The sequence below is a fragment of the Babylonia areolata genome, chromosome 18 (genome assembly GCF_041734735.1).
Source record: "Babylonia areolata isolate BAREFJ2019XMU chromosome 18, ASM4173473v1, whole genome shotgun sequence".
Classification (NCBI taxonomy): Eukaryota; Metazoa; Mollusca; class Gastropoda; order Neogastropoda; family Buccinidae; genus Babylonia; species Babylonia areolata.
The window spans coordinates 48,466,030-48,491,614 of record NC_134893.1 but is presented as its reverse complement, the minus strand read 5'-3'; the positions used below and the strand labels follow the sequence as shown (position 1 = coordinate 48,491,614).

At 40.7% G+C, this 25,585-nt stretch overlaps 1 protein-coding gene across 4 annotated transcripts in view; it reads right to left on the bottom strand.

The window, feature by feature from the left end:
* LOC143292864 (calcium-activated potassium channel slowpoke-like) overlaps positions 1 to 25,585 on the bottom strand; it is a 74,168-nt gene that overhangs the window by 43,790 nt on the left and 4,793 nt on the right. For all 4 annotated transcript variants that reach the window (XR_013056690.1, XM_076603499.1, XM_076603500.1 and 1 more), the window contains exons 3-4: positions 7,476 to 7,578; positions 7,007 to 7,118 (exon numbers count right to left, since the gene is read on the bottom strand). Coding sequence is in view for 3 of the 4 variants with exons in the window: in XM_076603499.1 (XP_076459614.1) it covers positions 7,007 to 7,118; positions 7,476 to 7,578 (215 nt within the window). In the remaining variant the exon portion in view is untranslated. The remainder of the gene's footprint in view (positions 1 to 7,006; positions 7,119 to 7,475; positions 7,579 to 25,585) is intronic.

Sequence of the window (25,585 nt, the reverse complement as noted above, 5' to 3'; positions counted from 1 at the left end):
CTCCTTTCTTCGCTTCTTCATCTTCAAGCCAACAATTCTCTGTCTCCCCCCCCCCCCCCCCCCCCCCCACACACACACCCCTTCCCATGCCTAGTGTTTACAACCTCAGAATGAGGCAAACTTCCAGAGAATGAAGGGCTGAGCTATTGATCTTGAATGTGACACTTCACATGACTTGTGCGTGTTGCAGGGCCACTGTCCATGGATGTTTGTGTCAAAACAAGGTCAGCCTCTTTGTTCAGTGCAACAGGCTCATTTTTTATGGTCTTTTTTTTTCAATCAGTTTTTTTGTTTTGTCACACTTACGGACGTAGGATGCAACATTTCCTTTGTTGAAAAGTGTGTGTGTGTGTGGAGGGGGAGGGGGAGGGGGGGGGAGTGTGGAAGGAGTGCTCATGTGCACACAGATTTATACCATGACCCACTTTCATTTGTTTTGATTTCCCTCCTGTTCTATTTGTTCTCACTCTCTGTCGCTGTCTCTCTGTCTCTCTCTTAAAATGTCCTTTCGTGTTCATTTGTTCTGGTGTTTTGTGTGCTCTGTTTACGTCTGACATTTTACCAACACACTCCAAAAATATAATAATTCTGCACATTTCAGTACTCTGTATATTTGTGTATATAGCTATTTCCATTTGGTGCCATTTAAATTATCTTTTTTATTTTTCATTCATTTTATTTGTTTGTTGTTTTCTTTTTATGCTGGACACATGCTGCTACCAAAAAGAAAATCTCTGTACCGAAGTCTAGGCAATAAAGTTTGTGTATTGTGTACTGTATTTTCTAACACTTCATCCACACGCCCTCATTGTGATCATTTGCAGGCATATTTGCAAAGCGCTGCCTGCCACTACTCAACATGCATACAAACAAACAAGCGCAACATGATCTCGCCTCCAGAAGACACACACGTTACACGGTGGCCAGCGACGATGAAATGAATGAAAGGCCGGGGGAACAAATCTCTTCCAAGTACCCAGCCCTGTGTCTTGTGAATGGAAAATCGATAGCAGCCAGCCACGCACAGCATGGTGCTCACAATGGCCCTGGCCAAGAGTGTGCCCATCAAACCCACGTCAGCCTTGACCAGGGATCAAAAGGGACAAAATAAAACCAAGACACGCACACACACACACACACACACACACATATACACGTATCTCTTATATATATATATATATATATGATGATTGATAGAGTCTCCCGTGAATCCGATGGATGAGTAGGCAGGCAGGCTTATCTGTCGGTATGTGTCAACCAATGCAAAAATTCATATCTGTATCCCTTGTGACAATACTGAACCTGTGCGAACTCATATATTTTGGTGCCGTTTAAATTGTCTTTTTATTTTTCGTTCATTTTATTTGTTTGTTGTTTTCTTTTTATGTTGGACATGTGCTGCTACCAAAAAGAAAATCTCTGTACCAAAGTATAGGCAATAAAGTTTGTGTATTGTGTATGTATGTATGTGTGTGTGTGTGTGTATATATATATATATATATATATATATATATATATATATATATATATATATATACATACATACATACACACACACACACATATCTCCGATGTTTTTTGTTTTTGTTTGTTTTTTCCCTCTTATTTCTAGTATAAGTGCACACGCTAAGATATAAACAAATAAGACATTTTGAGTGGCATGGATATCTTATCTCATATTTGATGACATATAAACATGATATATCTGTAGAAACACTTATTCACATTTGTATTGCTTGGAATACTTTACATGTGTCATTATATTTTGCTTTCATCGTGTTTTCATCCCTTTTCTCTTTTTCCCCCTTTCTTTTACATGTATTTGTGTCAATTGTCTATGTCATAAAAATGGAAATTAAAAACATGTTAAAAAAAATATATATACATCTCTCTCTCTCTCTCTCTCTCTATATATATATATATAAAGCAGATCGGATTAGAGCTGATAAAGTAATGCAGAATCACATCCGTAAATCTTTCCACTTCTCTTTATATATATATATATATATATATATATATATATATATCAGATGTGTGTGTGTGTGTATATATATATATATATATATATATATATATTTATCATTGTGCATACATAATACAACAGTTTGAAACTCTGGTTTTAATCACACTCCTGACCTTTTCCTTTCTCTGTTCAGTTATTCAGTATACTAAGTATGTTCTGAGATTTTTTTCCCAGTTATTTTTTTGTTACTGTTTTCAGTTGTCTTGACTATCTAAATCAAATCTTATTGTTTATAGCCCAGCCAACGTGCTGAGTATTTGGATGTTCTTTGCAAATAATGAAAGCTTTATCATATATTTCCAGAGCAGCAGAGAGAGAGAGAGAGAGAGAGAGAGAGAGAGAGAGAGAGAGAGAGTGTGTGTGTGTGTGTGTGTGTGTGTCTGTGTGTGTTCAATCTGTTGGGATCAACAAGCACAATACTTGAATACCAATGACCGTCAAGCAACTGCTGATGTTTCTTCCAGGCTTTCTTATTCATCAGAGCAACAAGACTGTCAAACCACTCCATTTTGTTTCCTTCCCAGTTCGTGGAACAGCACACACAGAATACTTATATCCAAGTAACCATAATCTTCTTTCTGCAAAGTTCCATGGAAACCTGATAAATCATTCAGGATTCCCTCTGTATACATTATATGTGTCGCATGCATTTTGTTCTGATTAGAAAAAGAAGAAGAAGCAACAAATCTCTTTTGTTGATTCTGGCAAAGCATGGAAGTAAAAGCTGAACTACTCTCTCTCTCTCCCAACCCTCCCATCACACACACACACACACACACACACACACACACACACACACACAGAGTAATAGAAATGCAGGTCTGAGACCACACACTTGTGGGGTAAATGTTTTCAGTCTCAAAAAGAACTATGCCTTGATACAAGAAAGTAATATGATAGGCAGCACAAAATAGTGGTTTAAGTGTTGGACTTTCAATCTGAGGGTCCTGGGTTCAAATCACAGTAACGGCGCCTGGTGGGTAAAGGGTGGAGATTTTTCCGATCTCCCAGATCAACATATGTGCAGGCCTGCTAGTGCCTGAATCCCCTTCGTGTGTATACGCATGCAGAAAATCAAATACGCACGTTAAAGATCCTGTAACCCATGTCAGTGTTCGGTGGGTTATGGAGACACGAAAATACCCAGCATGCATGAACCACGACAAATGTTAGTAATGGTCAAAGTTATGACTACTGAACATTAATGGAAGAAGAAGAAGAAGAAATAATTCAGTATAGAAGCCCACAGAACTCAGCAAACTGTACACTGCAATCAGAACACTACAGTGCAGCGCAGTGCAGAGTGGTACAGTGCAGTAAAGTACAGTACATTGCAACACAACACAGCAAAGCACAGTACTGTGTAGTACAGCAGATAGGAGTGCAGCCTGGTGCAGTAAAAATTATCGCACAGTTCAGTTATGCACAGTCCAGTACAACCCAGACCAGCAAAGTGCAGTGCTATGCAAGGCAGTGCGGTGGAAGTACAGTATTCTGATTACTGCAGCATAAACGACCTAACCATCACACGATGACAGTGAGTGAAAGCCACAAATGGTAGTCGTAGAGATGCATAATGAATATACAACGTTGAATGGTACCACTTTTCCCCTGGCCTACTTTTCTCTCTCACCCTACCCCCACCCTCTCTCTCTCTCTCTCACACACACACACACAAACATACGCTTTTCTATGTTTACAAATTTAGTGATTGACACAGAGACATTTCAATGTAGACATTCATTGACATTGACAAATAATTTAGTGTGCTGATATGTTTTGAGGGAGGAAGGGACAGCGGTAGTGAGAGAAATGAAAATTTACTTCAAGTGGATAAAAGAATACAAGAGAGAGAGAGAGACAGAGATAGATAGATAGAGAGACAGACAGACAGACAGACAGACAGACAGAGAAACAGTCAGAGAAGAGGGAGAGAGAGTGATGCTATTCTGCTCCTATGCCAATGGGATTAATTAAAAACAAAAATAAACAAAACAAAAACAAAAAACGCCCCAGAAGGAAATGAGTAAGCAAAAGCCATCAAATGCCATTCTTCCACGACTCTGGTTAGCTCAGTTCACCCAGTTCTGCCAACAACACGGTCTTCAGACCCAATCAATATCAATCGATGGACATATATTTTCCACCTTCTGCAAATGTTTCTCTTTCTATGTACATGCAGATCCTTTCTGGGGAAACAAACAAACAATTCTGTAAGTTAAAAAAACAACAACAGAAGACAAGAAAAGAAAAAGAAAACCCACCATGTCCTTTCTAAGCATGTAAGAATGTAACTCTTGACAGAAAAAAAAGAAGAAAAAACAACAACAAAACACCCTGACTCAGTTCATCGAGTTACGAAACAAACCCCATCAGCTGACAGCTGCAGAGAAGGGGCCATCACTCATGACTGTATCAATAATTCAGGTATTCATGCATTCTCTCTGACACCGGTAAAATGCATGCACATGGATCAATGGTCAGGGCGTGATCAGAAGTTGCTGGTGCTGCATTATCGACGGCTCAAACACCTTGCACAATGCACGTGTTTGCACCCAATAAGGCAAGTGCACAACTGCCATTGGAAAAAAAGAAAAAAAAAAAAGAAAAGAAAAAAAAGTGTGTGCTTTATGTCAGGTCAGGAGGGTCTGACCCACTGCTTTAGATGTTATGTAAGAAGGTATCGGTATCATTGACATGCGCAATGAAACGGTTTCACATCATCAGCATGACAAATCAGAATGCGGTGAAACACTTAATATCATCAACATGACAAATCAGAATGTGGTGAAGTGTTTTCATATCATCAACATGACAAAGCAGTGTGGTGAAACACTTTCATGTCATCAACACGACAAATCAGAATGTGGAGAAATGCTTTCATGTCATCAACATGACAAATCAGTATGCTGAGAAATGCTTTCTTATTATCAACATGACAAATCAGAATGTTGTGAAACGCTTTTTGCCATCAACATGGCAAATCAATATGCAGTGGAGCACTTTCAGATTATTAGCATGTCTGATCAGTATGTGATAAAACACTTTTAGATCATCAACATGACAAATCAGCATGCAGCAAAACGCTATCTAATCATCAACATGACAAATCAGTATGTCATAAAATGCTCTCTAATCATCAACATGACAAATCAGTATGTGATAAAATGCTCTCTAATCATCAACATGACAAATCAGTAAGTGATAAAATGCTTTCTGATCATCAAAATGACAAATCAGTTTGGTAAAACACTTTTAACTCAGTGCAGTGAAACATTTTCAGATCATCAATATGACAAATCAGAGCAGTGAAATGCTTTCAGATGGAACAGAACAAAAGACAGGCATGAGACAAAGGAGTGACTAAAGCACTGGATGTCCATCCCACAGATTTATCAGGTTCCTGGTTCAAATCCCAGCAGTGTCCAGCAGTTTGAGAATGGATATGCTTTTCCCAACTGGTTGACTGCTTCACACACACACACACACACACACACACACACACACACACACATCAAATACACAGTCCCTTTTCCATCTATCACACCTACTCATTCACATGACACCTACACATGCACACACAAGGCATACAAACACACACAATCACATCAATTCTTCACATGGACACAACGCATACACACACCATTGCCAAACACTTCAAACTTCTGGCTGGCAAACAAGACAGCCTTAGGATAGAAACTATTTCCTAAATGAGTGCTGGTTTTAAAAGCTCTTAAACAAAGCCTACCACAGCAAAGAAGCTAGAAAAACTGGCTGCAGGATGAGAAGTGTCACACCAAAATGTAACAGTTTCCAGCTGTTCATTATGTCGTAGACTGACGTGATGAATGGAACTTTGCAGCCAGTGGTTTGATAAAGACACAGAGAGAGAGAGAGAGAGAGAGAGAGAGAGAGAAGGAAGGAATTTTGTTTAATGTCCCGTCACACATATCGGTGATTGAAGACATTTTGTTAAAGTATTTATGAATACATCTGAGTATTATCGGTTAGAAGGGGTGGGAGATGTTGATGAATGGAGGGTTGGGGGAAACTGGGCAAATGAGGGTAAAATTATGGGGGTGAAATTTGGAAGAAAAAAAAAGAAAGAAAAAAAGAAAAAAAAACAAAAACAAAAAAAACCCCTCTAAATACAGTTACAGGAAATTACTTAAAGGACTTCGTAAAAGAGAAGTCGTTAAACTGACAAGCGAGAGAGAGAGAGAGATACAGACAGACAAAGAGACAGAGAAAAAGAGACAGACAAAGACAGAGAGATAGAGATAAGGAGGAAGGGGTGGTTGTGGATGAGGAGAAGGTGGCACAGCATGTCTTGGAAATGAAAAAAAACGTAAATCTGCTCTGACATTTAATCAATCCAAATCACAAAGTGCATTGTGGTCTTGTATGTATAAATCATTTATGTTTCAGCCAATATAACTGCAAATATATCATCATGAACAAAGCTTGGGAAAGGACATATCCTCTCTGTTGAAAAGCCATGCATTCTTACCTTTGTCATGTTTTGTGTGTGTTGTATTTGACTGTGGGCTAGGATACTGTGTGTAGCGAATGACAAACCTGTTGACGCACAGTTGGATGGATAAAGATGTATGGTAGGTCACCATCTGTGAGTGACCGCCTACCACCCACATGCATGGCGCTTGTAGGACAATAATGTTTGGTATCTTGTGTTCATTTTTTCCTTTTTGATATTTACATATGTGTTCTATTTGTAAACGCCTATGGCTTATTTTCAAGATTAGGCGTAAATGCTAATAATAATAATATTAACTTGTCATAACCTCAAGACTACTGCATATCACCACCTTCACAAAAACTGTCACCACTGCATTATTCACAAGCAGATTATAACTCTTTCTCTCTCTTTCTTTCTGGACATAAGTTTTCTCTGCATGTATCTCTCTCTTTCTCTCTCATTGTTTTTCAGTCTGCCTCTCCCCAGCTTCTGTCCATCTCACTTACCCAGCCAGTTTCTGTCCAGGTAGATGGCCACAAAGGAAGGAGGGATGGTGAAATAATCCACAAAGGAGAACAACTCCAGCCAGAACCACAACTTGTCATTGGCAGCAACAAACTGTAATAAACAGGTAAATAAAACTAATGAATAGACAAATGAATACAGAAATAAATACACAGATAAACAAATGGACAACACTAACCAGTTATCATACAAAAAAATTAATACAAACAAATTAAAAAAAAACCCAACTAAATGTGCAGACAAATTTATGAAGAAATAAGACGCATGGTCTGATAAAAACTTTCAGGTATCATAAAAATGGAATAAACATGTGCACACACACACACTAAAGGATACATAAATATTCTGTCATTCACACCTAACCCTTTCCTACAAAATTCAGACCCACATTTTGAAATGGATACAAAAACAATACCACCAATGACAGCAACAGAAAGTAAGTACACTCACTCTGATGAAGAAATAGATCATGAAGAAGACGTTGAATGCCAAGTCCACTTGCTGTGTCGTGCTGGATGACCATGGGTGACAGGTCTCCACCTCAGAGTTCATCCTGAAACAGTTAACCACCATACAGTCACCCACAGCTCAAAAAGGTCATCAGTCAGCAAACCTTCCTTCATCCACAGTTCTCAAAAAGTCCCCAGCCTTGCTGAATTATTTCCAACATTCATCACCCCGAGCAGCTTTCAACCTGGGGTTTAAACCATCAAGGCTGATCTGCACATTTGGTTAAACCATCAAGGCTGATCTGCTCATTGGGTTAAGCCATCAAGGCTGATCTGCACATTTGGTTAAACCATCAAGGCTGATCTGCTCATTGGGTTAAGCCATCAAGGCTGATCTGCACATTTGGTTAAACCATCAAGGCTGATCTGCTCATTGGGTTAAGCCATCAAGGCTGATCTGCACATTTGGTTAAACCATCAAGGCTGATCTGCTCATTGGGTTAAACCATCAAGTCTGATCTGCTCATTGGGTTAAGCCAAAGTTAGGCATCTGCTCCTTTTTTCTTATTCTTCCACAGCAGAAGTGGTGTAGCGTATATGGATCTGTCCACATGACTTTTGACTCCTCCTTGAAACTGAAACTGGAACTTAATCTGTGGGAAAGTAGACTGAAGTGGTGTATTTATATGTGTTGCTGGGGACTGGTAAGGATGATAGGAGCTATCGTCGTAGTAAGTTCGGAGGACCGTGGTGTCACCCCTGTTCAGAGCCAGGTTGGAAGGACCGTTCGCTGTGTGAGGTGATTGTGGGCATTAACTGAGTACTTGGTTTGTGGACTCCAGCTAGGCAGGTCAATTCCAACTTAGTAGAGGCAGTATGTGCCACACTGAGGCTTGTTCGAAGCTGATAACTTGCAGAGTTACCGCTGTGGAGTAACGAAAGCCGCGTCACATCTTAACTGCTAGTCTGAGCAGATCTATTAATTTGGAACAGAGGAGAGAAGTCAGAGGAGATTAGTGTGATGTTTAAGAAACAGCAGATAATTAGCAGTGTCAAACCGATAGGCAGTTAGCTTGCTGTCAGATCAATGAGTTGTAGATCTCCTGTTGGTAGTGTTGGCTGCCAGGGAAAATTACAGTAGGAGTGTGTGCACCTAAAAAACTTAGAGAAGTGTTCTGTTGTCTATGTGAGAATCTTCTCCTGCATGTTCTGTGGCCTGTCTTGTGTGAAGACTGGGGAAAGTTCACAGCTCTACAGAGAGTACATTCACGGGAAAGCCTGACTGAAGTTTCAACTTTCACCTTTCAATTGTTTTATTGACTATTCTATTTCTAAACCCTACTTTTCCTTCGCCATCTTCATTGTCAACGCCTTCCTCCTCTCTACTACCTCTGCATTGCTGGGACCTACAAACTGCCACTGCAAGAGTGCCTGTCACTGTCAACCCCCTCCCCCCCCCAATCCCCCCTCCTCCCCTCCCTCCCCCCCCCCACCCCCCACCCCAACCCGCTCCAACTACTTTCACCACCAGTGCCAATCAACAGTCATCCGAGACAGAACTGTGCTCCCAAAGGTGTGAGGAGCCAGCGCCTGAACTGCAACTTCAGCTGCCAAACTAAGTTGTGTCACCGTGTGTGGCTGTGCACTTTCAGGACATTGGCTGTTCAGGGGTAGTGATGAGAAAATAGACAATCAGTGACTTTATTTTTTGGGGGGTGGGAGGTGGTTTGGGTAGTGTGAGTATGTGTGTGGAAAACAAAAATCTTTCGATTTATATATTTTGTGTTTGTGTGTAATCTGGTTTGGGGTACATTAAAATTATAAAACAACTTTTCTTTTGTCAACTTCTCTTTATATGGGAAAGTCAGTGTGTCTAGTGTGTGGACCAACTTTGTCGCCGGGTTTCAAGGATTCGCCATCTTGTGATAGACACATAAATTCATGAAGTGGGAGATAGTAAACTGAAATGCCCATGTCTCTCTCATGTACAGGCAGGCACACACACACACACACACACACACACACACATAGATGCTCACAAACACATCACACACGCAAACACACACACAAATGCTCACAAACACACACACACACACACACAATGGACAGACATACATGCACACACATAAATACATCACACACACACACACACACACACACTCATACATACATACACATTCAAACACACATGAACAAACATGCACACACAAATATGCGCGCACACACACACATGCACACACACACATGCAAACACACACACATACTCACATACACCTCTTCCCCACCCCAACCCCCACCCCTCACACACACACACACAAATCAGTGTTTTGCCTCAGACCAGCGTGACAAATCTTCCTCCAGCCCCTCTTAGTCACCCTCACCATACACTCACACACCATCAAACACTAATTGATACAACAGCCACCATGGATATAAACTAATTATCCATGATCAACAACAAACATGACAAGGCACTCCAGACCAGAGCAGGAAACTTTACAAGCAAATGAGTGTACATATATATATATATATATGCATGTATGCAAACATGACTGCCAGAATGTATATATGTATACATCTGCATCAGTGCACCTGTGTGTGCACTTCATAATTTCTGAATGCTACAGAGAGAGAGAGAGAGAGAGAGACAGAGACAGAGACCGAGAGAGAGAAACAGACCAAAAGAGAGACAGAGACAGAGAGAGAGAGACAGAGACACACACAGAGAGAGAGAGAGAAAGGTGTGGGGGTGGGGGGTAGGGGGTAGGGGTGGAATCAGACTGTTGAACAGAGATGCAAGCACAAATAAACATTATAAGAGAGTAAGAGACTGGGACAGAGATAGAGAAGAAACAAGGACATGAAATGAACTGGACAGAGGAGGAGACAAAGAAAAAAACCCAGGAGAGACATGGAGAGAGAGAGAGAAAGAGAGGGAGAGAGAAAGAGAGGGAGAGAGAGAGAGAAAGAGAGGGAGAGAGAGAGAGAGAGAGAGAGAGAGAGAGAGAGAGACAGGCAGACAGACAGACAGATACAGACTCACGGCCACAGACACAAACATCTGCACACAGAGAGCAGAGGCAGAACACACACACACGCATGTGTGCACACACACTCACACACACACAGAGAAGCAGAAAACACACACACACACACACACACAAACACACACACAGAGAAGCAGAAAACACACACACACACACACACACACACACACACACACACACAGCAACAGCAACAACAACAACAACAACACATTCACACTAATCAGACTAATGGTGCAAATGAACCTGTCACAGAGGGCCAGGCGATGCAAGGGGAAATCCTGATGCAGCAAAATCGTGTGAATTTTTTCACCCTGCCCCCGCTACAACCCGTCCTCCACCCAAACATTCAGACAAAAAACTGAGGTCCCGTGTGCAGCATGCACTTAGCGCACGTAAAAGAACCCACGGCAACAAAAAGGTTGTTCCTGGTAAAATCGTGAAGAAAAATCCACTTTGATAGGAAAAACAAATAAAACTGCACGCAGGAATAAATACAAAAAAAAGAAAAAAAAAAAAGGGTGGTGATGTAGTGGGGAGAGCAGCCCGAATTTCACACCGAGAAATTGTGATAAAAAGAAAAGCAAATACAAATACAAACTTCCCACCAGCACATGCATTATTGTACATTTCATTTGCGCCCCAACGTTTGACAACGGCTTCCTGGGTGAGAGACACGCCCAAGGGTAAAAATCAATGAATCTCTGTGATGATGGTGATGACGATGATCAGCAGATATATATATATATATATATATATATATATAACTATATATAACTATATATATATATATATATATATATATATATATATATATATATCAAGATGCGAGGGAAAAAATGGGTAAAAATGATGTAGGCAGAAATGGAAAAGGGGTGCACCATATATATATATATATATTTTCTTCAGTTTAACGTCTATTCACTATAAGTGTTTTTATACGGAAAGGAGTAAAGTAGTGTATAAAGGAAAGGGAATGCATGTGAATATTAGTGTTAAAAAAAAAAAAAAGTTCATGTTATGTATCAGAGGAAAAGTATATTATAAGAAAAAAAGTCTAAAGAGGTTGTGGTGTGTATTGAATGAGTTGTCATGGGAAGGAGACTATGTATATGCATATCAACAAGTATTAACCTACAACAATGTAAATATAAATAACAGTATTAGATATAATACATCAAAGGAGGATACCAACTGTGTGTGTGTGTGTGTGTGTGTGTGTGTGTGTGTGCGTGTGTGTGTGTGCGTGTGTGCGTGCGTGCATGCGTGTGTGTGTGTGTGTGTGTGCCTGTGTGCAGGTTTTTGTATGCCTAACTGTGTGTTTCATGCCTATGCTTCAGCGTTAATTTGTTAACAATACATGAACAAAAAAGTATTGTGTGGAACATGTAAGAGAGAGAGAGGGAGAGAGTGAGAGAGAGAATTTCTTTGTGTTCCTCAGTTAAATAAATAGATTAGTATATCTACAAACAATAAACAATGTTGTGTGTGTTGTATGAGTGGTGTGTGTGTGTGTGTGTGTGTGTGTGTGTGTGTGTGTGCATGCGTGCATGTGTGTGTGTGTGTGTGTTCAAGCATGTGTGGCTGCATATGTCTGTGTCTGTTGTGTGTGCACTTTAATGAGGAGGTACGTGGATTAACACTTCACGGAAAATGGGTGACAAAAGAGTTCACATTTAGCGCCTTGTTTCATTTCGTATTGACTTTACCTCAAAATAGACTGATACCAGCTACAGCAAAATGCAGCTGACGCACTTCCTCTTTGAAACAGTATGTTCTATTGAGAAAATCAATTACTTTTTTGTGAGTTTCAATGCACATTAAATGAGTGATGTTTACTTCTATTTTTTTTTGTAAGTTGTCTCTATATTCCACTAATCGAACTAATTTGTTGTGATTAAAAGCATTGGAATGTCTCCTTTCAGCATCTCAAAATACTGCTTTTGCAATCAGTTTATTATAAGCCATTGATCTTTGTTAAATCTACATGTGTCTTTCATGTGATAGAGAGAGAGAGAGAGAGAGAGAGAGAGAGAGAGAGAGAGAGAGTGTGTGTGTGTGTGTGTGTGAAAGGGAGAGGATGATCAAATTCAGAGGATACTGCCGTGTATCTTGACAAATTTTACAAACAATCTATTTTAAGTGATGCTGAAACTACAACCATGCATGAGGAATGGTGAAGATTCAATAACTGATGATGTTTCACAACATCCAGATCACAGATTGTGAAAACTTTGAATGATTTATTACTATGGTATTAAATCTATGCTTTTTAGAGCTATGCATTATCATCATTATTATTATTATTATTATTATTATCATCATTATTATGAGCATTTATGCCTAATCTTGAAAATAAGCCCTTGGCATTTACAAACAGAACACATACATAAATATCAAAAAGGAAAAATTGATCACAAGATAGGCAACATTATCAAAATTCATTCATCACCCACCCATCTCTCTCACACACACACACACAACACACATACAAGAACACATGCATGCACACACACAAGTCCTAACTTACAATCAAAAATACAACCAACAAATTCTGAAATGATCAAAACTCACTCACTCACAGTCATTTTAGTTCATACTGGAAATGGATTGAGAATTATGTAGGAGGGGAAAAGGTGGGTCTTCAGACTGGATTTGAAAGATTGCAGCGAAGATGAGTGACGGAGAGGCTGAGGAAGTTGATTCCAAAGAATGGGAGCTTGGTATAAAAAAAACTGCGTTGGCCATATGTTTTGGTTTGAGCAGGGGGGATCCTAAGCATGTGGGAAATTGTATCACACTCCCAGTTTGGTTAAAGTTCAGTTAAGTTACTCTGGGAGGCATCACTGCATTCAGACAAATCCATATGTGCTACACCACATCTAATAAGCAGATGCCTGACCAGCAGCGTAATCCATCACACTTGGTTAAATACACTAACCATGTCAAACCAGGCCTATAGGCTTGCTCCTCATAGCCAAAATTTTGCGGTATCTCAGTGACAAGACATCTCACTATTAGTCTGCTGTCTTCTAGCCAATCAAATGTCAGTTTCAGTTGGAGCTAATGACTCATTCCAGTGGCCAGCAAATACACACCCCATGTGAACCATGGCAAGAACTGCGGGGATGGATGGGTGGGCATTTGAGTTTGACACGGTGAGTATATTTAACCAAACTGGGAGTATAATGCAAACTCTCCATTTTGGTGTCATATGCTGTACCATGTCAAACTGATGCAGAATTCAAGGCAAAAGGAGGAGGGTAATGCCTGTTGGTTTGCATGGGGAGCCCTTGTAACAGAGCCCTTGTAACAGTAACAGCGGAGTTAGCCACGACAAAGGAAACTATCTGCCCTGAGCATATAGAACTACCTGAGGTAGCAGCTAACGAAGGGAATCTCTGAACGGCAGAAGGCTACCTCCAAAACATGTCAAAGAGGCACCGAGTGCTGAAAGGCAGAAGTGGTAATAGTGTGTACTTCATGTGCTCTCAGAATCAAGCAGGTAAGTAACTGAAAACGCCTTAGCTTCTGATCTCTAAGAATTCTGACCAGGCTTTCCGAACCACCTTGTGCATGATCGGGAAAGAAGGAAAAGCATAAGTGTTCAGCTTGCTCCAGTCAAGAGAAAAGCATCCACTTCCCATGCTTCTGAGTCTGAAACTGGTGCAACAGAAATCAGGAGTCTTCTGTTGACCCTGTGACAAAAGGAATCATCATCTGTAAAAAGCACAAACACCACACCCACTGAAGGGCGTCCTTGTGTAGGGTCCATTCCATGTGGAGGACGCTCTTGGACTTGCTGCGAGCGCCTGCCCCAAAGTTGGCACTGCCCACTGTGTCTTGCTGAGAGCTCAATGCCCTTCTGGTAGCAACAAATGAAGGAGAGCCTCAGCCCGCAGTGTGAGGTTCTCAAAGTGCCCCCCTCCTCCCCCTTTTTTTTTGTTCATGTAATATGCAACAGTTGCATTGGCCATGAACAAATGGATAGTCTTGCTGGCATCTTCCCCTGAGAAGTGAAGTTGATCCCAGCGAACTGCTTCAAGTTCCAGAGGAGTGATGTTCCACTTGGGCTCCTGTAAGGACTAAATCCCTGCTGCATGGAGTAAGCCTGTGGGGGGAGGAGGGGTGTGTGTGAGAGAGAAGCCACTGCTGAGGTCATTTTGAGGAACCAATCTAGACAGATGTTCATAACCCTGGGCTGTCCTCTGGGACCAGCATATCCTCTAAGCTCTCTGTAGTGGGTACTTAAAACCTGACCCGGGGGATGACAAGTGCCAGTGATAAACATGCCCCAGAGGGAAGATGGAGTGCATGCTACTGGCCAGGAGGAACAGCACAAGCATAGGAGAAGGTCTGCCAACAGGTCCAAGCAAACTTGTGGCAGCAAGACTGTCATGGACCATGTGTCAAATGTCATCTCTAAAAAGACAGAGAACTGACAGAGGAGATCACATTTCTCCTTGTTGTGAAACCCCAGCTGGGTGCACAGATCCAGAATTCTGGACATGTGAATGGGACAAAGGGCCAAGATTAGTCAGAGGTATATACAGAGAGGAATGGACTCTGATCTGACTCCACCTTGAGCAGAGGAAGGGGGCAATACTTTTTATACAGTTGATGTCATGTGAAGTTTGTAATACACATCTGTTAACCTTCCCAATCAAATAATGTACTAAGGAAAGGTAATGCTCAGCTCGAGATGTATGACTATCTCTGAAAAGTTTTTCTCATCTGTTGATGTATTCCTGAGAAAAACAAATGAAATATTACCGGAATGACCTTGGCCTTCTGACCCAGGTCATTGCATAATGCCAGCTCTTTGACATTTCATCATGCTATGTTTGTTCATTGAATTTCATCAGAGCTGCTTGATCAATGTTTGGGAGAAGTCTTAAGACCTCTGGATAAGAAAATGTTATAATTACAACATTGATCAAAATGCCACATTGTTTCAAATGACTTTCAAAATCATGTAATTTCTCTAAACCATAATACCGTGTGTGTGTGTGTGTGTGTGTGTGTGTGTGTGTGTGTGCGTGTGTGTGTGTGTGTGTGCATGAGTGTGTGTGCATGTGTGTGCATGTATGGATGTGTGCGTGTGTGTGTTTCATCAAAATCAGCTGAGGTACTTTACAGAAAGAAGCACAACATTACAACTGTTTCACTGACAAAGTCACTTGAAACCAAATTAATTGTAAAAATGATAGATTATATTAAAGTTCTCTAAATTCTATTCATACAAGCCACATAAGCCACATCATCAACAGCCTGAATGCCTCTGGAAATTGTGGAATTATAAAGTTCTATCCACACATTTAATTCTGAACATGACTCTGACCTTTTGTCGAGACTACGCAGGAAGGTCGGACTTCCCATCACTCAAACCCAGCATTTAGTTTTATCCAAGTCAATAAACAAAAGGTTTTAGAGAAATGTTTGTGGAGCTGTTTTGTTTCTGTTGACCTTCTCATTTCAAAAACTCGATCGAGATAAAAGACTGAAAGTGAAAATAATAATTCCCAAGAGTTCCTGAAACTCTGCATATGGTATCCACATGCAAAGGCTGGCCAAGACAAAAAAAAAGAAAAAAGAAACAAACAAAAAAACACACAAAAAAACACACACAAACCCCCCAACCCCCCCCCCCTCTCCCCCTACACACACACACACAAATAAAATAAAAAACACAACAACTACAACTGCGGTTGACAAGATCAGGCCGAATATCTGTGACCCGGAGGATCTGTCAAGTTGTTCATGAGCTAAAAAAAAAGAAGAGTTGGAGGATGTTGAATTCCAATTCTTGTCTCTTTTTTTCTCTCCTTCTCCTCCCCCCTCATCTTTATTTCCTTTGTTTTTCTTTTCTTTTCTTTTTTTTTTTTTGCTGCCCCATCATCTGCACCGTTTCAGTGGCATTACTCCCACGCCGCTCATTTAGATTCCCCCATACACAGCCACACCCAGGTTCGTCCGTCGCAGTTCCAGCGTCGGCAGTCCACAGGGAACCATCGATGTTAGGTCGCCAGGAGGCCACACACCAGAGGAGACCCTGCACTGCTGCTGAGTCACTTCGGTGGTGTTCAGTGGTGCCTGTTCTATTTTAACGTACTTAGGACACCACCTACTAAGCCCCCTACTAACGACAATAATGGCTTAGTCGCGGAGTCAGACTGAGTGAGCGTCCCCCCCAGAGTGGAGACCGCCACCACGTCCCTCAAACAACAGCCCCCCATGAATCTGCCGACACTGACGACATTGACAGGACTCACCCCAAGCACGGAAGTGGAGGGGTATCGAAACTGAGGTCACCATGAGAGCAGGGCATGAAAGGCCACAGACTTTGAGACTATTTTGTTTATATTGATGACGATGAAGGAGCAGGAGGATGACTTTGTTTTTCTTTGATCTGTCCAGTAGTTTTGTTGTTGTTTTCAGCTTTTAACTGATTGCATGGTTAACTGTCTGGTTAACAAATTATTGGCTGGTTTGGTAGCCTCGTAGATTCTCTGGTTCACAAGTTTGTTAGTTGGCTGATTGACTGTAGTGGTTGGTTGGTTGGGCAGTTGGGTTGCTTGCATGCAGTCTTGCTCAGTACCTTCTTCTTCTTCGTTCATGGGCTTCGTTTATTTATTTATAGCCTGTTCATCTAAGATGATGATATCAGACTGAAAATAAATGATATTATTATTTGGATTATTATCATTTCTATCATAATGATGATTGTTATTATTAATTAGGAATTGACATTTCTGTATATTCGAATGAAAAGGGGTGCGGTTGAGGTGGAGGGGAGAGGGGGGCAGGGCAAGGGGGAGGGGACTAAGAAAGGAAGAGAGAGAGAGAGAGAACAAGAACAAGAGAGAGAACAGAATACAGAATGTGGAAAAGATAAGAGTACAAAATGTAAAATGGAGAGGGTGAGTGTCAGTGATTGGAGAAAGAAAAAAACATAATATTGGAAGGGTGTGTGTGAGAGGCGGGACGGGGGGGAAGCGGGATTAGGACAAAAAATTTATCATGGGCTGCAATGCCCATGATCACTCATATTTACACGAGTGGGCTTTCAGGTGTATGACTGTTTCTACCCTGCCATGTATGCAGCCGTGCTGTTTTCCAGGGTGCTCAGCACCTGTGTGGCCAACACCCCCTGCACACTATGATATGTCCGCCATGTAAAGTTTGAATGTTGAAAGGTGACACGCTAGAGCATGGGTCAAAAGTTCTGGGCTGCAAAGCTGAAAGGAGATGGGGGGGATGACAGGAGGGATAATTATGACCCCAGTACACTTGGTAATAAAGACATATTCTATTCTATTCTATTCTATGTCAACAGGAGGAGTTTGTATTATACTCCATGTTTGGTGACACATATACTTACCATGTCAAACTGATGCAAACTAGGTCTATCGGTTTGCTCTGCTTGGCCAAATTAGTAAGTTTTGTAAGTATGTTTCCCCTGCTGAATAACATGTTGCTATTCACAAAGACAGTTTCAACCCTTTAACAAAAATAAATATATACTCTTAATGAATCATTAAATAAGTAACTTTAGTAAGTAAATCAATAAACAGATCTGTAGATAAATAAATAAATAAATAAATAAATAAATGAAACAAACAAAACAACCCCCCACAACAAACCCCAACAAAACAACAACAAACTCACACACTTTTCTTTCAATCAGCACAGCCTTTTTTCTGATATAATCTAATCATGGTGAGCAGCTTTTGATCATTTCTTTTTCAACCAGTTTGTTACGGTGGGAAAGAAAGAAATGAGATGTGTCTGTTTCCTAATACAACAGTTTTTACAGTGCAGGGTCCCATTTTTTTCCTCTGTGTGTGTGTGTGTGTGTGTGTGTGTGTGCGTGTGTGCACGCGTGCATAGGTGTGTGAGTGTGGAAGTAGGGGGAGGGTTGTGTGTGCAGTGTGGTTTTGGGGGTATGGGTATTGGTGTGCGGATGTGGATGGGCGGGGTGCGTAGATATGGATGTGGGTGTGAGTAGGTGTGGGTGTGGGTGATGGTGTGGATGTGTGGGTGTAATGTGATGTGGTGTGGTGTGGTGTGGTATTGGTGGTCGCAGAGGTGTGTGTATGTATGTGTGTGTGTGTGTGTGTGTGTGTGTGTCAGTGAGTGTGGGTGTTTACATTGGTGTGTGTGTGTGTGTGTGTGTGTGTGTGTGTGTACACATGCATATGTATTAGTATGTGAGTGAATTGTATATATATATATATATGTACAAGTGTGTGTTTGTCTGTATGTCAGAGTGTGTTGGTACGTATGTTTGTGCACTAAATTTTGACCAGCACTTGAGGCCACCTGTCACAACAAGATCAACATCTGACAACATCGTTGATCACAATAATCACCTTATGCACTGCAGCACCTTGCAGGCCAAAACGTACAGTACTGGTATATAATATATACATGATTTTGAGATTGGTGAAATTAAACTGACACTGAAAAAGAAAACAAAAACAACATTCACACACTGATGTACTGATTCAGCACTGCCATCAAATATATATATATATATATATATATATATATATATATATATATATATATGTACATACATACAAATAAGACACACATTCAACACCCTTGAAAATAAAGCCAAAATAGCTGTACATACAGAATATAAATGTTAAGTCACAGCTAGTGTAGGAATCCCTCAGGCTCCAAGACTGACAACTTTCCCTCCTGACAATACTGACACCTGAGAACTAATGGAGTGAACATTTCCTGCAGGACACTCTATCCTATTCCCCGCAGGATTTAGCGCCAGACACAAGAACTTTCATTCTCCCTCTACTCTCAGAAGATTCAAATGCATAAATGTCTGTCTCTCCAACTGTGAGGGAGAGAGAGAGACAGTTGGGTGGGGATCAGGTCGTTTGGGTGGGGGGAGGGGTGTGGAGAAAGAGGGAGACTGCATGTGAGTGAGAATGATGGGTGCGAGTGAGTGAGTGTGTGTGTGTGTGTGTGTGTGTGTGTGTGTGTGTGTGTGTGTGTGTGTGTTTGCACGTGTGTATGTGTGTGTGTGTGTGTGTGTGTGTGTGTGTGTGTATGTGTGTGTGTGTGTGTGTGTGTGTGCGTGTGTATGCATATATATCTACGTATAAGTAGATAGGTAGATAGATAGATGTGTGTGTGTGTGTGTGTGTGTGTGTGTGTGTGTGTGTGTGTGTGTGTTCATGTGCATGTGTATGCATATATGTCTACTCAAGTAGATAGATAGACAGACAGACAGACAGACAGATAGATAAACAGACAGATAAACATATAAACAGATAGAAAGAAAGGTAAGAGATACAGGAGTGTTAAATGAAAACTTATAATAATCTTAAAGAAAAACTATATTCTCAAGATTTTTACATCAAATGCTGAATTCTGCCAAACTGTGAGAAAAAAGGACATTAAATATATCCACACACTGATGCAGATAATCATACTACAGCACCACAACAAGAGAAACAAGCAAGTGTGTTACTTTACTGATGAGCCTGAAATCAAAGCATCAGTGTGTTCACAGGCACAAGCACACAGTCAAACACGTTGATATCAACAGGGAAACAGTCAAAACTTTATTGATTGTTAATTAACATTTTTATGTGTGTGGTATGTATGAATGCCTATGTATGTCTTATAAAACCTTGTTAAGGTCTTAGCTGACAATAACCCCCCCCCCCCCCCCCCCCAAACTAATTCTGATACATGCACACTCTCCAAGTCTCTCTCATCAAACCACTCCTGAGCACACAGTAACAGGAACCCCCCACCCCTCTCTCTCCCTCTTCCACCCTCTTTCACTCCCCTCCTCCTCATCCATCCTCCCCTGACCCCAACACCCTTCCCACCACACACGTGATGTCATCTCCCACCCACATCAACAAAGTACAGGCACAGTCTTTCAGTCTCTTTCTCACCAGATCAAACCACACCTTAAGGCATAGTAATGGGAACCTTCTCCCAGTCTCCCCCACCTCTGACTCCTCATCCACACTCCCACAAACCCCCCCACCCCCTACAACACACACACACACACATGTCATCTCCCACTCAAAACAACCAAATACAGGCACAGTCTTTCAGTCTCTTTCTCACCAGATCAAACCACACCTCAACGCATAGTAATAGGAACCTCCTCCCTGTCTCCCCCACCTTTAACTCCTCGTCCACACTCCCACAACCCCCCCCCCCCCCACCCCCTACAACACACACACACACACACACGCGCGCGCGCGCGCACGCGCGATGTCATCTCCCACAAACAAAACAACAAATCAGGGCAGACACTGACACCCTTTACATCCCCCACTGCCAGGAGCTGAAGCTGAAACAAAATGTTCTGGCCAACTGACAGAAAACTGAGGCACTGGAGCAAAGGTGGTTAGAAAGAGAAAGAAGGAAGAAACTTGCTTACTGTTTTGTTGTCTGCTTCATATTTTAAAAAAAGAAAAAGAAAAGAAAAGAAAAGAAATCAATACTTTTGTGCTGAGCCAGTGAAGGGGAAGACAAAGCCAATGAACATGTAGGTCACACACAGAATGCAACAAATCCAATTTGTATTCAGATAGATACATTACATTCCCCAGGAGAACAGAAAATTGATTTCTTTGCAAGACTCCGTAGGGAACAAAATAGAAAACAAAACAAACAAACAAAAACATATAGGTGAACAAAAAGGGGGGGAGGGGGCAAAGGGCGGTAGGGGGAAAGGCAAGAGAAGAAGAAGAAGAAGAAGCAGGAGAAAGAGAAAGAGGAGGAGGAGGAGAAGAAGAAGAAAGAAGGAAAGATAGAGACATGCAGACAGACAGAAAGAAAGAGACGAGAGAGGAGGGGCTGAGATACAGCCAGTCAGTCACTTATTCATTATTCATTCATCGTTTTGATACTGCTTGTTATATTTCACAGTCTAGCCAACCATGGACTGTGGACAGCAATGACACATGGCATTATCTATTTGTCATTTTGATACTGCTTATTATATTTCACAGTCTAGCCAACCATGGGCTGTGGACAGCAATGACACATGGCATTATCTATTTCAGTATTTGTCGTTTTGATACTGCTTATTATATTTCATAGTATAGTCATGCAAGGACTATGGACTGCTATGACACATGGACCTATGTCATATCAGAGCCAACACCATCATAAACATCCCCACATCAAACAGCAAAACCAAGAAACAGAGTTCTGCCACCCACACCAATAATCAATACTGCACCCAAAGACCCTGGCACCATACAACTAGACCTGAAGGGCAAGTATCAGTAGGTTGTTAAGACACTCTCTGGCATGCACACATAAGTGCACGCAGGCATGCATGTGCGCGCACACACACACGCAGTGTTTCAAATCTTTGTTGGATAGTCCAACTGGGTTGTTAAAACGATTTATCCTTTTTTTTTCTCTTTTTTTTTATTAATTAATTTTTTTCTAAGTTTGGAAATCATTGTTTTAGCCAGATTGTTGTATATGTTGTGATTTTTTCCCCTTACCCTTTCCCTCCTTCCTCCCCCTTTTTTTTTCTTTTTTGTTTTGTCTAATATCACTTAATGTGGATAGACATTAAATGAATTATAAAAAAAAACAAACACACACACATACACAAACATGCTCACACACACAAACACACACACAGAGTCTCATACTCACACACACACACACACCACACATACACACACACACACACACAAATTCCTTCAACATGACACTGAAAAAAATGTACATCATATAAACATTTTTCTTTCAAACCATGACATCAGCAGGCCCACTGCCTAACTCTGTATACTCATAAAAGGGCCATCTAGTCTGCTTTATTTATCACCTTCCTATGAATAAATAAAAATAATGAAAAAATGGGAGTTGGGATACGTGAGGTAAAATTAGGTCTGTGAAGCAAAACATAAAATACCATACTACCTGTGAACCAACACATAAAACTACCATACTCGCTGTGAACCAAAACATAAAACAACCATACTTGCTGTGAACCACATAATACAACTACCATACATGCTGTGAACAAAAACATATGACTACCATACCAGCTGCAAACCAAAACATAAAACTGCCATACCAGCTGTGAACCAACACATTAAACTATCATACTGATAGTGAACAAAACAAAAAGGCCTGACTAAGCGCGTTGGGTTACGCTGCTGGTCAGGCATCAGCTTGGCAGATGTGGTGTAGCGTATATAAATCTGACTGAACGCAGTGATGCCTCCTTGAGCCACTGATACTGATACTGACATATGACAGCATACTCCGTGAAGAGTCTCTCTCACCCAAGCCATGAAAGATTCTCTATTAATAGTCTACGAACACACTCATGATTTATGGAGTTCAGGTATATCAATATCACTGACAAGAGCATATCCTTTGAATCATATTAATACAATATCACTGGTAAGAGCATGGCCTCTGAAACATACCAATACAATATCAATTATAAGAGCATATCCTCTGAAACACCCTTTCTCACCAAGTCGTAAAACACTCTTTCACTCTTCAGTCTCACTAGTTTATAACACACCAATAATTTATCTTAGTTCAGGCTGAAAGACCAGCCAACCTCAACAGCTGTTCCCAAATCTAACAGGGGAAAAAAAAAAAATCAAATATACGCCCCCTCCCCTCCCCATCCCTTCTCGAAATAGGTTAGCTAGTAGGAAGCCGAGGAACTTGCAATCCAATTCTACAGTCAATAGCTGCACATGTGTCATACTAATATTCCCCTCCACATTAGCCATGTGCTGGAGCATGACCTGGATGCAGCAGGGTGAAGATCAATCTCCGCTCTCTCCTTGCTTCAGACCCGCTTTGCTCTTTCCCTCCTGGTTGTGTGACCTTTCACAGGTAGTGTGCACCTGTTCAGCTCTCCTTCTCTATCAGTACCACCCCACCCACACCCCTTCTGCCCCACCCCTTCTTCCCCACCCTTCTACACAAGCACACAGGTATAAATCAACACACACACACACACACACACACACACATATATATATATATATATATGTATGTATGTATGTATGTATGTATACACACCCACTATCTCTCTCTCTTTGATCTAATTTGCTGATGGCATCTACAGACAATGGAGTTATATGGAATTTTGACATTGTATTTATATAAAACTTTTTTTTAGTTTAAAGAGAAAGCTATGTCATAATAACTGCAGTAGTTCTGGTGACTTTATAACATTTTATGTAATAGCCCCTTGTTCATATCGGGCTGTGGTCTCACTGAACTAATCATCTGAGTCTCTCTCTCTCTCTCTCACCACAGGCACTCTCTCTCTCTCTCATCCACACAAACACACACGTGCACACACACACACACACACACTAACACACAAACACACGCACACACCACAGTAGTTTCTCAAAGTGGAAGTTTTATGACTTGTGATTGTTGCCACAGCAAACATCACATCTCCCAGTGGATCCACCCCATCCCATGATCCTTGGCTTGTGCAGAGCAAAAGCAAACAGAACCACTACAATACCTCTTTATAGCCTGAGCACAAAGCAAAGCTGGCCATTCGTCACCGTTCATTGCTTCACCCACTTTGTCGGGTTTTCCAATGTTTGAGGAGTCCTTGTATAGCTATCAGTAGCCACTCTTCAGAATATATTACATGTATTTTAGATTGCTTTGATAAATGATGAATGCAGCTTTCAAGGATGGGGACAGTACCAGGATAATGTTTCTGTTACTTTATTTATGTAATTATTTATTCATTCATTTATTTATCTTATGAAAGAATCTGAAATCAATCTGAATCCTGTCAATTCGAAAACTGAAAGGTGACTGATTTTCACAACAGCGTATTCAGCAAGTTTTACTTAAAAAAAAAAAAAAAATCTATCATATTCCTGTGTCTTATTCATACTTGATGTATTGTTGAATGTGCTTAGAGCTGCAGGTTAAGAATTATGTACATTATTACTATTGTAATTGTTATTGTTGTTGTAATCATAATTATCATCACTATCATTATTATCAATACACTCTATATCAAGGCCTTGTTATCTTTTGTTTTGGATTTGTGATTTACTTGTGATTCATTTGTGATTTGTGATTTTTTTCATATTATAATTATTTATTTATTTATTTATGTATTTATTTACTTATTTATATACGCTTATCTATTATTTATTCACCTTCTTTTTCTTCTTTTTTTCTCCAGGCCTGACTAAGCGCGTTGGGCTACGCTGCTGGTCAGGCATCTGCTTGGCAGATGTGGTGTAGCGTATATGGATTTGTCCAAACGCAGTGACGCCTCCTTGAGCTACTGAAACTGAAACTGACTGAAATGTTGTTCATATCTCCTATCACTATCAGTATCACTGCTGGTATTATTGTGTGTTTTTTTAAAACCTCATACAGCACTAAACTACATTTTTGTGTGCTGCACATGGGTATATTTGGAATCCTGATTTTGACCACTTAGAATAGAATCAGAATTAGAATATGTCTTTTTTACCAAGTGTACTGGGGTCACAAGGAATATTGGGGAGGGGGGGCGGAGGTGGGGGAGTAGTACATAACAAGGTACGAACATAAATCGATAGATAAATGTATTTCAAGTTATCTGACTATAACCTTCACTTTAGCCAGTATCAGACCTAGCTGACATCATGAACTGAAACATAGTGTATTATTATCTATTATCAATTATCATAGACTGAATAATCTTACATTTATATAATCTATTGTCATGATCAGGATAAATTCTATTATTAATTTTTAAACAAAAAACTTGAACTGCACTTCTGTTCCGAATCCAAATTTCACAGCTAGACACTAAATTTCACAGCTAGACACTAAATTCAAGATCCAAATTCATAAAAACAACAACAACAAAAAACCAACACCTCTACTATCTTAAATGGAAATTCTACTTCCGCACCATGCGCATTGCACTGCAGAGCTCTCCGTTGCAGTTTCTCCCTCATGTCCATTTCCAATCCACTCATCCACTGCCGTGTGTTCTCATTGAGACCACCCAGTCCCCTGTCAAGTGGTATCCCCACAGCACTGACTGATG